At 43.3% G+C, this 13,297-nt stretch overlaps 1 protein-coding gene across 2 annotated transcripts in view; it reads right to left on the bottom strand.

The window, feature by feature from the left end:
* Positions 1-13,297, bottom strand: part of Kalrn (kalirin RhoGEF kinase) — a 604,693-nt gene that overhangs the window by 211,451 nt on the left and 379,945 nt on the right. For both annotated transcript variants that reach the window (XM_059277711.1, XM_059277712.1), the window contains exons 25-26: positions 13,010-13,119; positions 742-811 (exon numbers count right to left, since the gene is read on the bottom strand). In XM_059277711.1, coding sequence (XP_059133694.1) covers positions 742-811; positions 13,010-13,119 — 180 coding nt within the window. The remainder of the gene's footprint in view (positions 1-741; positions 812-13,009; positions 13,120-13,297) is intronic.

Genomic DNA, 13,297 nt, shown 5'->3' with positions numbered 1-13,297 from the left:
TCTACTCCTAAGCATAAGATCTCTAGACTGAGAAGGGATTTCTGAAAGGCCATTTTGGGTACACATTGGCCACTCGGTAATAACCACAGAACAGAATTCCTGGAGGATGTGTTGTTGAATTTGGTGTCATAAGTAGACTCTCAGACTTCTCTGGATTCCTATCTACGAGTCCGAGCTCAGAATGGTGTGCAGTGGGGATGCTACTGAAGTTTACCTTTCTGGTTTAGAGAATTAGAACCTGGCACATATTGCCCACTGACTTGGACCATGGTAACAGCACCGAGAAAGAGGACAACTATACACTCATCCTGTAAGTCAAAACTGGGATGGAGAGCACAGGAGTATGTTCTTCTCTAGGACGGAAAACAGTGCAACCAATAACTGGATAGATGGTGCCTGCAAGTTCTAACTTCTAGATCTACATCCTGGAGAAGCTACTGGTGGACTGAGCTGCTACATGGGTAGTGGGCTACCCCTACTCTCCTGGTCTCTAATCTCATCATTCAGAAAGTTCTTAGAGAATCTGAGGTGGATCTTAGACTTGACATCACAGACTTTCCCAGGGATGGCTCTGCTCTCCAGACATGTACTACCTTTCATAGGTCTACTCATGATGCCTTCTGTAGCACCTGGTCCCAAGAGAGACTGGCACTGATGACAATCCTTAGGCCAGGCACGGAGCAGGGCTCCAGGTGTACCCCCAGAAACATGAACAGTAGGGGAGGAATTGAGATTGGTTACCCAGGTGACAAAGCAGTGTCCCACATCCTCAGGCAGCTGCTCGTACTTCTCCAGCTCTTTGAGGAAGATGCTGCAAAGGGAGAGAAAGGCTGCATCAGACACCTCAGTATAGAGGACCCCACTCAGAGGACTGTACTGGGGTCCATACGGCAACCATGGCTCAGCTACACATGATCCTGTGCTTTGTAAGCAAGGCAAGGAGCTGGCTTTTACGTTGGAACTTGTTTGATTAACATTATGGTAATTAACTAACTCGTGCTACTCAAAACAGTTCTCCCTCAGAGGTCTGAGATGAAAATAGATAATGAAATACTGTAGCTGTATTAGACCTTTCATTTTATCAGCAATTCCAAATTTATTGTGTCAATTCAACTACTCTGAGCATACTGTAAACATTAAAAAAAAAAAAACAGAAATATAAAGAAAACCCAGAATGAACCCAAAGGTGAGATGAAAAAAAGTTTAATCCTTTATGGGCTTCTTTATAACTTTCAGCTTTTTTCTTCCACTGAGAGCAAGAATTGTCATACAGATATCATAAGAGAAGACTCTAATGATGGGGGAGGGGAAGCACAGTATATGTTAAAGTGGAATCGCATTACTGGCTTATTGGACATGTGGGTGTCTAAGTCATGACTCTTTTCTATGCTAACAAATTATAAAGAAATGATTACTCCGACTCCAAATTAATGTATGAAATAATAGTGTTAGATTTAGAGGACATAATTTCTAATGAGCCAGCATTACTAGAATGAAATTTTCTTTTTAAAAATGTACTTAAGATCTTTCAAACAACAAAAAAAAATTATGAGGCCTTAAGGAAGCTTACTTCTGGGAATGAGAAATGATGTAGTCTTTACAGAGAGCAATTTGATACAATCAAATTTGATAGAATCATCACAGTCAAAATGTTTTCTGGAGACTTGGAATTTCTCCATATAATTTATCTATACATATAATATAACACATTCTAGAGCAATAATAATAACAATAATACCATTTATAATAGCAAATACGGTCAGTAGAGAACAAAATACCTGAGCTATGGCATATCCACAGAATTGAATACTTTGTAGACATATCTGCATCCCCACTCCTACCCTTACAAAAGACAATACTTATTCTATCTCTTCATATGGAAGATCTCCTTAACAATCAAAATGGAAATAGCAAGGGGTGGAACAAATGTACAGGAGACCATGCTATTGCCTGATGTCTCAGCAGGGACTATGTATTCTATTTCCAACCCAGGGAACTAATAAAACCATTGCCATAGAGAACCAGGTGAAGAAACAGGGTGGAAGCTGAGACTTCTCAATGTTAACTTTTCTGTGTAATCTTAATTTAAAAATTTCATGAATGTGTACTTTAAAAACTAAATTAAAATATCTTGCATTATCCCACTACTTACCTCTATGATCAGGGAAAAATGTTCATTTTGATTTGACTTATTCTGTATGGTTACCATTATTCATATACTTTGGCTGTTTCTTATAATTGATTAAGTGGTTACAAATGTTATGCATGTTTTTTGTGTTTTCAATGATACAGGAAGACACTTTGGTGGTTAAAAAAAGTACGTGTATAATTTAAAAATATCTGGCAAGCAAGAGTTAGCAGTCATTAGTAGGATCGTGACTTTTTTCTTCATCAATCTGTAATTTAAAATTTTGCCTACAATATATGGTAATTGCTAGATTAATAAAATAAGTCAGGCATTTAAAAATTTGGGGGGCTACCAGAAGAACTCATTTGGTGATGCTCTTTTTCCTAGTAAGTCTGAATTTTAGTTTCTTAAACTGACTCATGGAGCAAGAACATTTTACAAGTGCAATTTGGGCTTTAGAAATGCAAACATACAGTTTCAAAATCAATACAGTGTCGTGTCTGCTGCTGCCTTTAAGAGACTGCAGGTGAAACATTTCATATGAGTTCTAAAATAGAAATAGGAAGAAGTGCTAAGTACTGCTAGAACTAAGGACCAACATTAGCTCAAAGCGCAAAGGGAAAGAAACATTTTTGTTGCACCGAGGCAATTAGGCCCGTCTTCATGTATATAAGTAAGGAGGTGAGAGTGTGTGTGTGTGTGTGTGTGTGTGTGTGTGTGTGTGTGTGTGTGTGTGTGTGTTTCATATGTGCATTTCTTTTATTCTCTTGAACTGAATTCTAATATACATTTCTTGTGTGGTCTCTGTCACAGGGAACACCAGATAATATAAGCACAATGTCTTCTGAAGGGGCTCTTCACAAGGTGTTGGACAGTCTATATAAGGTGATTCTACACACTGGCATTTTATATGAATCTCAGAGAAGACATGGGTAGGAACTCAGCTCTGAGCCATGGTGGGCTGCACAGTGCCCAGGGGAGGGGCTAGAACATCTGGGAAACTGGGTAAAGAAAATCTGAGCTGTTCTTAAACAAGGGATTTATTAAGTGTTTTAAGAAAGGATGACCTGCGGGAAGAGAGCGCTTGGAACAAGAGAGAGGGGAGAATCTGGAGCCAAGAACCTAGGATACCACACTCAGAATGCAGGATGCCTCCAGGTCCTCAATTTCAGGATCTCATTTTTCATATGAATATTAATATTCTTGCTTCAAGTCCTCTGAATTCTGAGTCCTCTGTCATACAGGCTGATCTTTACCAGTGGCCAAAGAAACAACATATACTTTGGACCCCAACACTGCGCCGTGTATAAATTGTATTTTTGTTCTAGAAGCTGCAAAGCCACCCAGAGTGACACAGAGTTCTTCTCTTTCCTAGACGTATGACCAAGATCAACTGACCAGCTTACTTCAACAGTAATTTTAAGTACACAGTGTTAACTGTAGCTATTGAACTGACTCAAAATGAAGATGGTGCTATGCTTTTATTTAGAGTCCTAATAATTTAACTAAAGTAATACTTTTTGTGAAAAACAGCAGCCAAACACACACACACACACACACACACACACACACACACACACACACACACATACACACACACAGGAAGATGCTTCATTTGAAAACCTTAGGAAATGAAAATATTTGCTCAGTTAAATGCATGGTATGATTCTATAAGACCTTCCTGTGGAATAAAGAAGTTAAATATTTGAGAATCCTTATAAGAGATTGAAGTCTGAGGAAATGACTAAAACATGACACTTGTATACTTTTTGGGCAAGTCTGTGAAGGAATGGATACCTGGATTAAGTGGTAAATTCTAGGGCTGTCCCCAAGGGCTACGTGGTGGGAGATGTAGATGATCGGATCTCTTCAGCAGAGTCTGTTTATTAATGTTCATTGCAGACCCATTCACCATTCTCTGATATCCGGCCATTTTCTGGGACTGGTATGCAAGGGACATCCCTCTTCAAATCATCTTTATGGCTTGATGTAGGTCCAAACGATGGGTTTTCATTCCTTCCTCCCCCCACTTCCTTTTAAAGTCAGAGTCTCGTATATTCCTGGATGGCCAAGGCTGGCCTTGAACGCCTGTCCCTTCTGCTGGGACAACAGGCATGTGCTGCCACACTTGCCTCCAAATGACAGCTTTAAGGGCAGCTGCCATCAGCTTACCATTCTGCTGCTCCCAAGAGTCATTAGCTGTGCCTCCTACAACCAAGAGCACGCTAAAGAATCAGAGCTCCCTGTGGTCCTGAGTACGAGGAAGTTTCCTCAAGTCTCATTGTCTTCATTTAAAAATGTTAACTTTGTGGAGTTTGGAGAATTTCATAAGCTTAGGCAGATAAGGAACCCAACACACTGTTTGGCACACAGTAGGTACTAAATTAGTAATAGCTCATCAGGGCCAGAGATACTTAACTGTCATAAATCCATTCTCTCTATAAACACGCATAGCTCACTCTTTCCAATATGTGGAGAGTTTCTGGTTGGGAGTAGACCCCACTAAGTCCTTGCTGAAAATCTATAGCTGGCCACCTTCTCCTAAATCAATCCTGGGAAAGTCTTGACAGATTCCAAGGGGATCTAGTACCTAAAGAAATGCTGGGCTAATCTGCTTTCTTTAGTGCAGGATGCCAATGATGTGATGTTGGAAGTGGACATGGCACACGGTGCTTCCCAAGCTTCCCTGAAAGAGCAACCCCATTGGAGAGGGCAGCTGACTTGTCTAGAGGAGGACACACCTGGCTCTACACTGCCCTCGGGAGTTTGAGAATCTGCATGGTGTAGGCATACTTGCTGGGTAATTCTAACAGACCACATCTGGGGCAGCTGCTCTGGATTCCAGTGTGCTTCCAGTTGACATGTCTTGCATCACTTCTGTAGGATTGGACTTATCAGAAGGGGCTAAAAAGTGGACCAACTCTTGTTTTGTGCTGGACATTTCAGTCCAGAAGTTAGAAGAAGATATCTATTAAGATCTCAGTGTCATGGCTGCAGGAAAGCAGAATACGAAACTACTTTTAAAATGGGAAGCTCATGACGAGGACAGCTTAAGTTGGTATGATCAATAACACTCCACCTCCTTCACTGAGATGTGTTTAAATTACAGCCTAATAGCTGACGACACTCCCACAGATGCAGAACACTCACTGGCTGCTCTGCGCCAACATCCTGGCCCTCACCCTGTCAGCAATTGCAAATTCCAAACTGTGGAGGGAATGAGCAGAGCAAATGGCCTAAGTTTCTGTGTGAATGCCTGGGGCTCTTTTAGAAAGGACTAAAACTTCTAAAGTCATGTCAAAACCTAAGGGATGCCATCACCTCTTAAACTATCACGATACAAAGTATTAGCAGACTTTGGAGGAATCCTGGGAAATGACACCTCTAGCATGTTATTGACAGAACTTCTCTCCCTGAGTTTTGCCAGGGAGCACGGTGGGAGCAGTGCTCCCTGAGCCTCTCGCCGATATTCTGGATTATAGTCTCACTGCTTCTGGGGAAGCCTCTCTGGAAGGGCTCACAACCTTGCAAGGGTAGGCTGGATGTGGCACATGAGAATTGTAAGTGCATCCCAAGGGGAAGTTGTTAGAGCCCTGGTGTACATGTGCACTTGCTGGAATTCTAGGAATGGCGAAGGTTGGGGCAACAATGAACAGCACGCATAAAACTTGAAGGTAGGGCCGGTCAGCGGTGGTGCACACCTTTAATCCCAGCACTCGGGAGGCAGAGCCAGGAGGATCTCTGTGAGTTCGAGGCCAGCCTGGTCTACAGAGTGAGATCTAGGACAGGCACCAAAACTACACAGAGAAACCCTGTCTCGAAAAACCAAACCAAACCAAACAGAACAAAACAAAAACCCTTGAGTTAGGAGTCCAGGACACTGCTTCCTGGTGGAGCCAGGCTGGATTTCAGTGCTCACACTGGTGGAGCTAGAGTTTAAAGATTCATTAGATCCATGCAGATTCACAGCCTAGACTCCAGAGGCTCCAGGCTGCAGGGGCTAAGGGAGGAATTGGAATGACAGCCTTGGAGGATAGTCAGGAGCGGACCAGTATGGGGAGGAGGTGAGTTATCCGCCACAGCGTCAGCACCCCTGGGTTATCTAGGCTGAGCCCGGGCTTCTTAGGCCTGCTCTTCATTTCACTCTGGAAACTTTAGTCTGGGTGAGGGGTGAGTGGGGAGGTGCGGCATCTGATCTTACACAGCAAGAGCAAGCATTGCTGCTGAATGTGTTTCCCAATACTTCTTCACTGTGGCTCACTCATGGGATTTAGATGAATTATTTGCCCGCGTTATACCATGTAATGTTAAAACAAGGTAAAAGTGAAAAAAAGTACAATGTTATTTAGTAAGACGCTGCTTAGCAACAAGGCAAGAGAGTGACAAAATGAGCGCAATTGAAACGAACATGACCGTGATGCATCCAATCGAGTGCCTCTTTGTCTGGGCCCTTTAATTGTGCACAGTCGTCCTCAGTGCTGGAAGCTTCCAGAAAGCACAGATAACAGCAGCAAGATCAAAGCGGCCTTTCTCTAGGCTCTGCTTAAAGCTGGTAGATATCCTTAGACTGAGGGTTTGGGACCCAGGAAAGCTCACAAGTCTTTCTCCTAACGTCCAGATATTAATAAAATGACGCTTGCGTTCTCGTCCACGCCACCAGTGGCTCTGAGCAGGTCAGAAATGTAAGCGTCAGCTTCCATAAAACAAGGCGACAGAACTAGATTATCATTGAAGTCTTTGAACTTTTCCGTCTGGCATCTCTGTGATTTCCGGTAAAAGGGATACAGCTGATACCACAGGCATTTGGGCTGCGTGTGCACCGAAAATGCACACTTTAAGAAGCAAGCCTGCCTGTGGAAAAAGTAGGGGCAGCCTGCGGGTGGCCCCCAGGCAAGAGCTGAACAACCTCTTCCTCTCCACTTGGGGGAGCCAATGCCTCACCAAAGGCTGTAGGTCAGCCCACTGTGCTTCAAGAAGTAAACCAACTTATGTGCGGCAAAAAAAACGGGGAAGACACAGAACCAAATCCAGACAAACGTGTGTGCGTGTGTGTGTGTGTGTGTGTGTGTGTGTGTGTGTGTGTGTGTGTGTGTGTGTGGTGTGTCAGGACACAGTGTATTATTTTTTTCTGTTTAGCTTATGGGAAAACACATTTTGAAAACCACACCTTGCATATGCTCCTGAGTTAGAGCTTCTCCCAGAAGTCCAGTCTTCCCCTCTGCTCCTCACTGTGCCCACTCCACGTCTCATAACCAATCTCCTCACCTACTACTCACGACGCCCATCCCCACCATCCCTTCTTTTTCCTCTCCCCCATTCCTCTCCCCTCACCTCAAATCTTCCTTTCCTCCTTATTATCCGCCCACTCACTCCTCCTCCTCATTTCTACTGTCTAGGTATTTTGGTTCCTTCTCTCATCTTACCTCACCCCTCCCCCTCCTGTGTGCCCTCCCAGTCATTTTGACTCAGATTACCTCCACATGCCACCTCCTTTCCCCCTAGTCCCAAAGACATGCCTGTGAGCACCTAATAGATGGATCAGCATCCGTCCCTGACCATCACAACCCAGGCCTGGTCTGAACCTCACTTACAAACTCTTTTCCCGTCCTGCCTGTCAGACTTCATTCCCCTGCCTTGGCGGGCACTAGTGCAAATCACCCCTTTTCATCAAAGAAGGCATCTCTACCTGTAAAATCTCTTTTAGTTCTCAAATGCCCCCTCCATTAAGCCTGTCTGGTGACTCTGTGGGACACCACTGTCTTCATTCTTTTGAGCTGATTTTTTTTTCCTTCCTCATCCCTTCTTAGAACTTCCTGCTTCTCACAACAGGTCAGAGTCTGGATTAGATTCACCACTGGGTACAGTTTCATTTCCTAACCAGAAATGGTCCAACCAAAAGAAGAAACTCTAGGAAAATGTTCAAAATATGGTCCTGGTCGGGTATGGCGGCCACACCTTTAATCTCAACCCTCAGAAGGCAAGGACAGGGGGATTGCTGTGAGTTTGAGGCTGGCCTGGTTTTATAGTTACTTTTAGACCATCCCAGGGTATATAATGAGATCTTGTCTTTTAAAAACAGCAGTCAGCACTTAGTAGCTCTCCTGGCATCATGGGCTTCTCCCTGCTGTGTACCCTGACTGTTCCTGGCTGACCCTGGACTGGCTAAATCATAGCTTCCAGACATGCCTACAGGGAAGGAGTGTGGTGCATGGGGCAAGGTCTACTGGCCTTGGTTGTTGGTCCCCAAATTTGCCCCTGCTGAAAATAGATTTTTTTCCAGGTTATTACTGTAGAGGTGTGGGACCCGACTGACACAGCTGTAGAATAAATAGGTGGAGATGTTCCTTAAATGGTTAACTGTGAATTAAACTGACTGGATTTGATGGCCGCACTGGGCAGCAAGCGTGACAATGTCTAAAGAGTGGGGGAGAAGAGAGAAGATAGAAGAGGTCGTTGTTAACTCCCCGAAATCCAGGTCTGATCTTGAGGGGAGTGAGTGCATGTGTACATGAGAGTTTGTGTGTGTGTGTGTGTGTGTGTGTGTGTGTGTGTGTGTGTGTGAGGAGAGAGAGAGAGAGAGAGAGAGAGAGAGAGAGAGAGAGAGAGAGAGAGAGAGAGAGAGAGAGACTGACTCTGGCAATGCACTGTTTCCTCTCTAGTGTCAATCATAATGGAAGGGAGCTAAACATAATAGTTGTGAGGACCCTCTGGGCCCTTAGAGTACAGACTGCATAAAAGTGTTTTTTTCAAACTCATATGAATACGACTATCTCCAAATCACTGAAAAGGAAGAAACAGAGCTGGGATTTAACTGAAAGAGAAATATTCTAACAAAAAGCTGTCATGATTGAAGCTGAATATCTAACAAGAAAAAGAGAAAACAATTATTTTTTTTTAATTGCAAAATTTAGATTAGGCAAAACTTTACTCTTTGGAGGATATATTTATAGAACACACTCTTTTGTCTAAGTGTTCCGGGAAGGCTTAGCAAAACGTTATGAAAATAGGTGTAAGTCCTGTGTAGACAGCACAGCCATTACCTTTTATTTAGCTGTTTAAGAAGGGGATAAAGTGCAGTGTGGAGAGCAGAGGGCCGGGATCTCACCCCACTTCACCTTCTAATTGGGGTGGAACTACTGCTTTTAGGTACTAAGTCCTAGGTATCTTTTAGAAAAGTAGAGAAAGCAGAATTTCTGTGCTTAACATCCACAAAGACAAAGGTTCTTGAGACAGATCCCACCCACTCGAACACACATACAACTCATCTTGGTAGCCATTTTTTGGAGACACCATATAGATGGCTCAGTAGTAACTGCTGAAATGTAATCCAGGTATCCATTTCCCAGTGACACTGCTAACTATGTCACTAAGGTGGGAGTGACCACTGGCAATTTCTTTCTCAGGATTAGTCTCCCACAGTCCTCCCTCCTACCCTACCTACCTTACGCTCTGGACTACAAGTGGATAACCTGGGCTACAGACGAGCCATAAGGGGAGTATGTTTCTCTGACAGAGAGCACTGAACTGCTATGCTGAAAACATAAACAAATGAGTTAAACAGAGCCCCTGACACATTCTGGTTAAAAAACTGATGGTTTCAGACACGTACAGTGTCCCTGGAGAGTAAGTAAATAGGTGTTATGGCAACTGCATGTCTTCCTGTGAAGAAGCTCCGGGGAAACTCCTTCATTTAGAAATTCCATTATTTTGCTGGTCTAGGAGGCTCTTGTAGTAATTCTGGAGGAAAATCATATATAGGAGCTTTTCTCTGTTTTGAGATGTTCACAAGCCATTAGTCAATCATGACTTAAATGACATTAGCTACAAGTTGGCAAGATGTAATTTTATTTTTCAGCCTGCCCATCCATCCGTCCGTCCGTCCGTCCGTCCGTCCGTCCGTCTGTCTGTCTATCCATCCATCCATCCATCCATCCATCCATCCATCCACTCTGCAAATATTTACTTTAAGTTTATGTGATACCGGGCTCATGGTACCAGACATTGGATATACAGAGAATGCCATGGTCCTCCCTAGTTTATAGTCTTTTTATTTTCTAAATTTGGCCAATTACCATTTTATCTTTATTTATTAGCGATTTTAGAATTATTATATTTTCTCTACTAATCAAAACTTGTGTGGTTTAAGTAGAAAGCACACACAGTACAGTAAAACACCAGCCCACAGCTTGACAACCTTGGATGTTACTTCGAATTGTTGATAATTTAAAACATTAATTTCTTTTAGTCAGTAGTCTTCAGAATCCATTGGAGTCCCTTGATTTAAATACAGATGTACAGTAATACAGCATTATTACTAATATCAATCATGTCACACTGCAATACAGTGGCTTTGCTGACCAGACAGTGGGATACAGGATGCTCTGCATAAACAGTGAGCTGTCCTGGATCAGGATGATGTCCCAGGCTGGCCTGGAGCCCTAGGTCCCCTACTTCAGTCTCCTGAGTGCTGGGATCACGGGCATGAGCCACTATCCTCTGCTTACATTTTTATTGTCTTTTCCTTTCCTTTTCTGCCATACTATCCTCCTTCTCTCAGGTTTTACAAAATGCTGCTCACTCATCTACTCATTTATTCAGGTGCCTGATTTTTACAATATTTATTGCTTCTAATTTACTATAGTCGGGGAAACTATCTAACCATGAGGTAAGGAGGCTGGTGGGGAGGACAACGAAAAACTCAGGGGCTGGTTTTCACATTCGTCTGGCTCTTTTATTATTATTATTATTATTAAATTTTTAAATTTATTTTACATACTAACCACAGTTTCCCCTCCTTCCTCTCCTCCCATTCTTTGCCCCCACTCCCCTCTACCTTCACCATCCACTCCTCCTCCAGCTCCATTCAGAAAGTGTAAGGCCTCCCACGGGAGTCAACAAAGCATGGCATGTTGAGTCAGGAGCAAGCTCCTCCCCCCTGCACCAAGGCTAAGCGAGGTATCCCACCATAGGGAATAGGTTCCTCTGGTTCTTTACAGTGTTCTGAATAGGTAACATGTTTGGCAGTGCTTCTGAGAAAAGTCCCTATTCCCTCCATTCACAGAGTGCAGATTTCATATGGTTTAATTTGAATTTAAAAAGAATTTGTTAGAACTACATTTTGTAAGTTATAGTTAGGATTACAGCTCTTTAGAGAACTATAAAGCCATTTACCATGGCATGCTAGAGTGACACCCTGAAATCAGAATAAGAAGCGGAGCTGAGTTAGATATTTCATTATTCAATTTTAAAGTGAATATTCTTTCCCCTTGATTTTGCGAAAGCAGAGTTCACAGGCAGTGCATACATGCTGTGGTATCCAGATGTCCATATTTAGCTAGTGTATTTGTGAGATTTGTTAATGACATTCAAAGACCACAGCTAAACAAATAAAGTGATGTGATTTACCATTTGCCAGTCTGATGTCTTCTCAGGTATCCTGGAGGAGACGGTGTGATATTGAGCTGGGCTCAGATGATAGAATTTGGGGTCAATGGTCAAGAATGGACTTATTAGAGTCTTATTAACGACTGTCATGAAGACAAAATACTGTGTCTGGAGACTGCTGGGTAAAGCAAATAACGACGTTTATGATGGAAAAAAAAAAAGAGTGGGAATTTTTATCAATACTCTAAAAAGGCAGAACACATGCTCCGCCAGCCCTGAGTTTCCTGACAGGTTAGCACATGATGGGCACTAAACTGCTACCTTGACAGGGACGTGTTATCACAGCAGTTTCTCCCCATCCCTCTCAGAGTCCAGGATTCTTTCACACCAACTCTGGCTTGCCTGGGGTGGGGGTCATTCTTAGCATAGAGCTGTATGGAAGTTTCATTTTTCCAGAGTGGGACGGCCCAATATGGCAGCCATTCCCCCCCCCACCCCCCCACCCCTAACTATTTAAATGCATTAAAAGTAAGAACAATCCAAACTGAGGTCCTCAGCAGTTCAGTAGCTGCTGAACTGTGTTGGACACTGTCGTCCAGTCTTGCCTCAGAGTGGTTCTCCACCTGGGCACATGGTTTCCTCGGGACTCGAGAAGCTGGCTTTTCTATCCCCAGAGTTTCTGTCTCAGCTCACTAAGTCCCAAGACTAGCCTCACTCAGCTTCCTCTGCTGCAGACTCCTAAGAGGGCTCAAGGACTTAGTGTCACATTTTTATCCCCTGTATCTCAAGATTCTCTCTACTTGAATTTTAGCAACTGAGTTATTTCTACCAGTTGGTCACACTAGTATTCTTGCTGACCATCTACTAACAGCAAATATGTTTGGCATGAAACAGAAAAGATTCTTATATCAAGCCTGGAGCTGGAAAAACGGGCTGTGAGGTTTTAGTGTTCTATAATTCTACTTCAACAAAAACATAGTGGTGATTGATTATGTCTTCTGTAAGTTGTCAAGAAATGTGACATACCAAATATATATATTTGGTTGAGGATAAGGATGATGGGATAATCAGGAATGGAGGACATAGCTTGAGACAAAAGTTGAATGGAATTTGAAACCGAGAGACCACAAATAGAAAATGGTTAGTCCCCGGTGAACGCTGAAGGCAGGATTTCCCACAGCCTTCATGGGGGCAAAGCCACTCTTGCTGCCTCAATGCGCTGGTAACCAGGTTAACTGAGCAAATGAGGATGCTGCCTGCTCCTCGTGAGGACTGAAAGGGCACTGCAGAACGGTTACTTCTTGTTCCACTAAGAGTTTTGTACGATTGTGGAGACAGGGTGAACAAGAAACTGACTCCAAGATTGACCGAGTAAGAAAGACCGTGTTAGGTAAAATAGAAGGCTTACCACTGGCTTTGATCCACTTGATGGGCAGCCAGATGCCTGGCATTTGCACCTTCAGTGTGCTCAGTTGAAGCCCTCCCACCCCAACATACTTGTTATGGAAGTCGTAGATCTCCTGGATGTTGCCAAAGATGATGTGCTCTTTATTGAGGATCCCAGGTGGTATCTCCTCCACACCACTGGTCATTTCCCACAGGTAGGTCTGTAAGACAGTGACAGATTCATCACTGGCAAGCATGCCACAAGTAACCGAGACAAAAGAGACCCCTCAAGCATGTGAGGCAAGAGTGGAACTGGGATTGCATATGGAGTTCAAAAGGCAAAGCGTTTAACAAGTGGACCAGAGGAAACCTGGCCACTCCATCACTGAAACTCAGCAT

Source organism: Peromyscus eremicus, chromosome 12 (genome assembly GCF_949786415.1).
Source record: "Peromyscus eremicus chromosome 12, PerEre_H2_v1, whole genome shotgun sequence".
NCBI classification, from domain to species: Eukaryota; Metazoa; Chordata; class Mammalia; order Rodentia; family Cricetidae; genus Peromyscus; species Peromyscus eremicus.
Note: the sequence above shows the minus strand (reverse complement) of the source record. Positions and strands in the feature narration are given on the sequence as shown.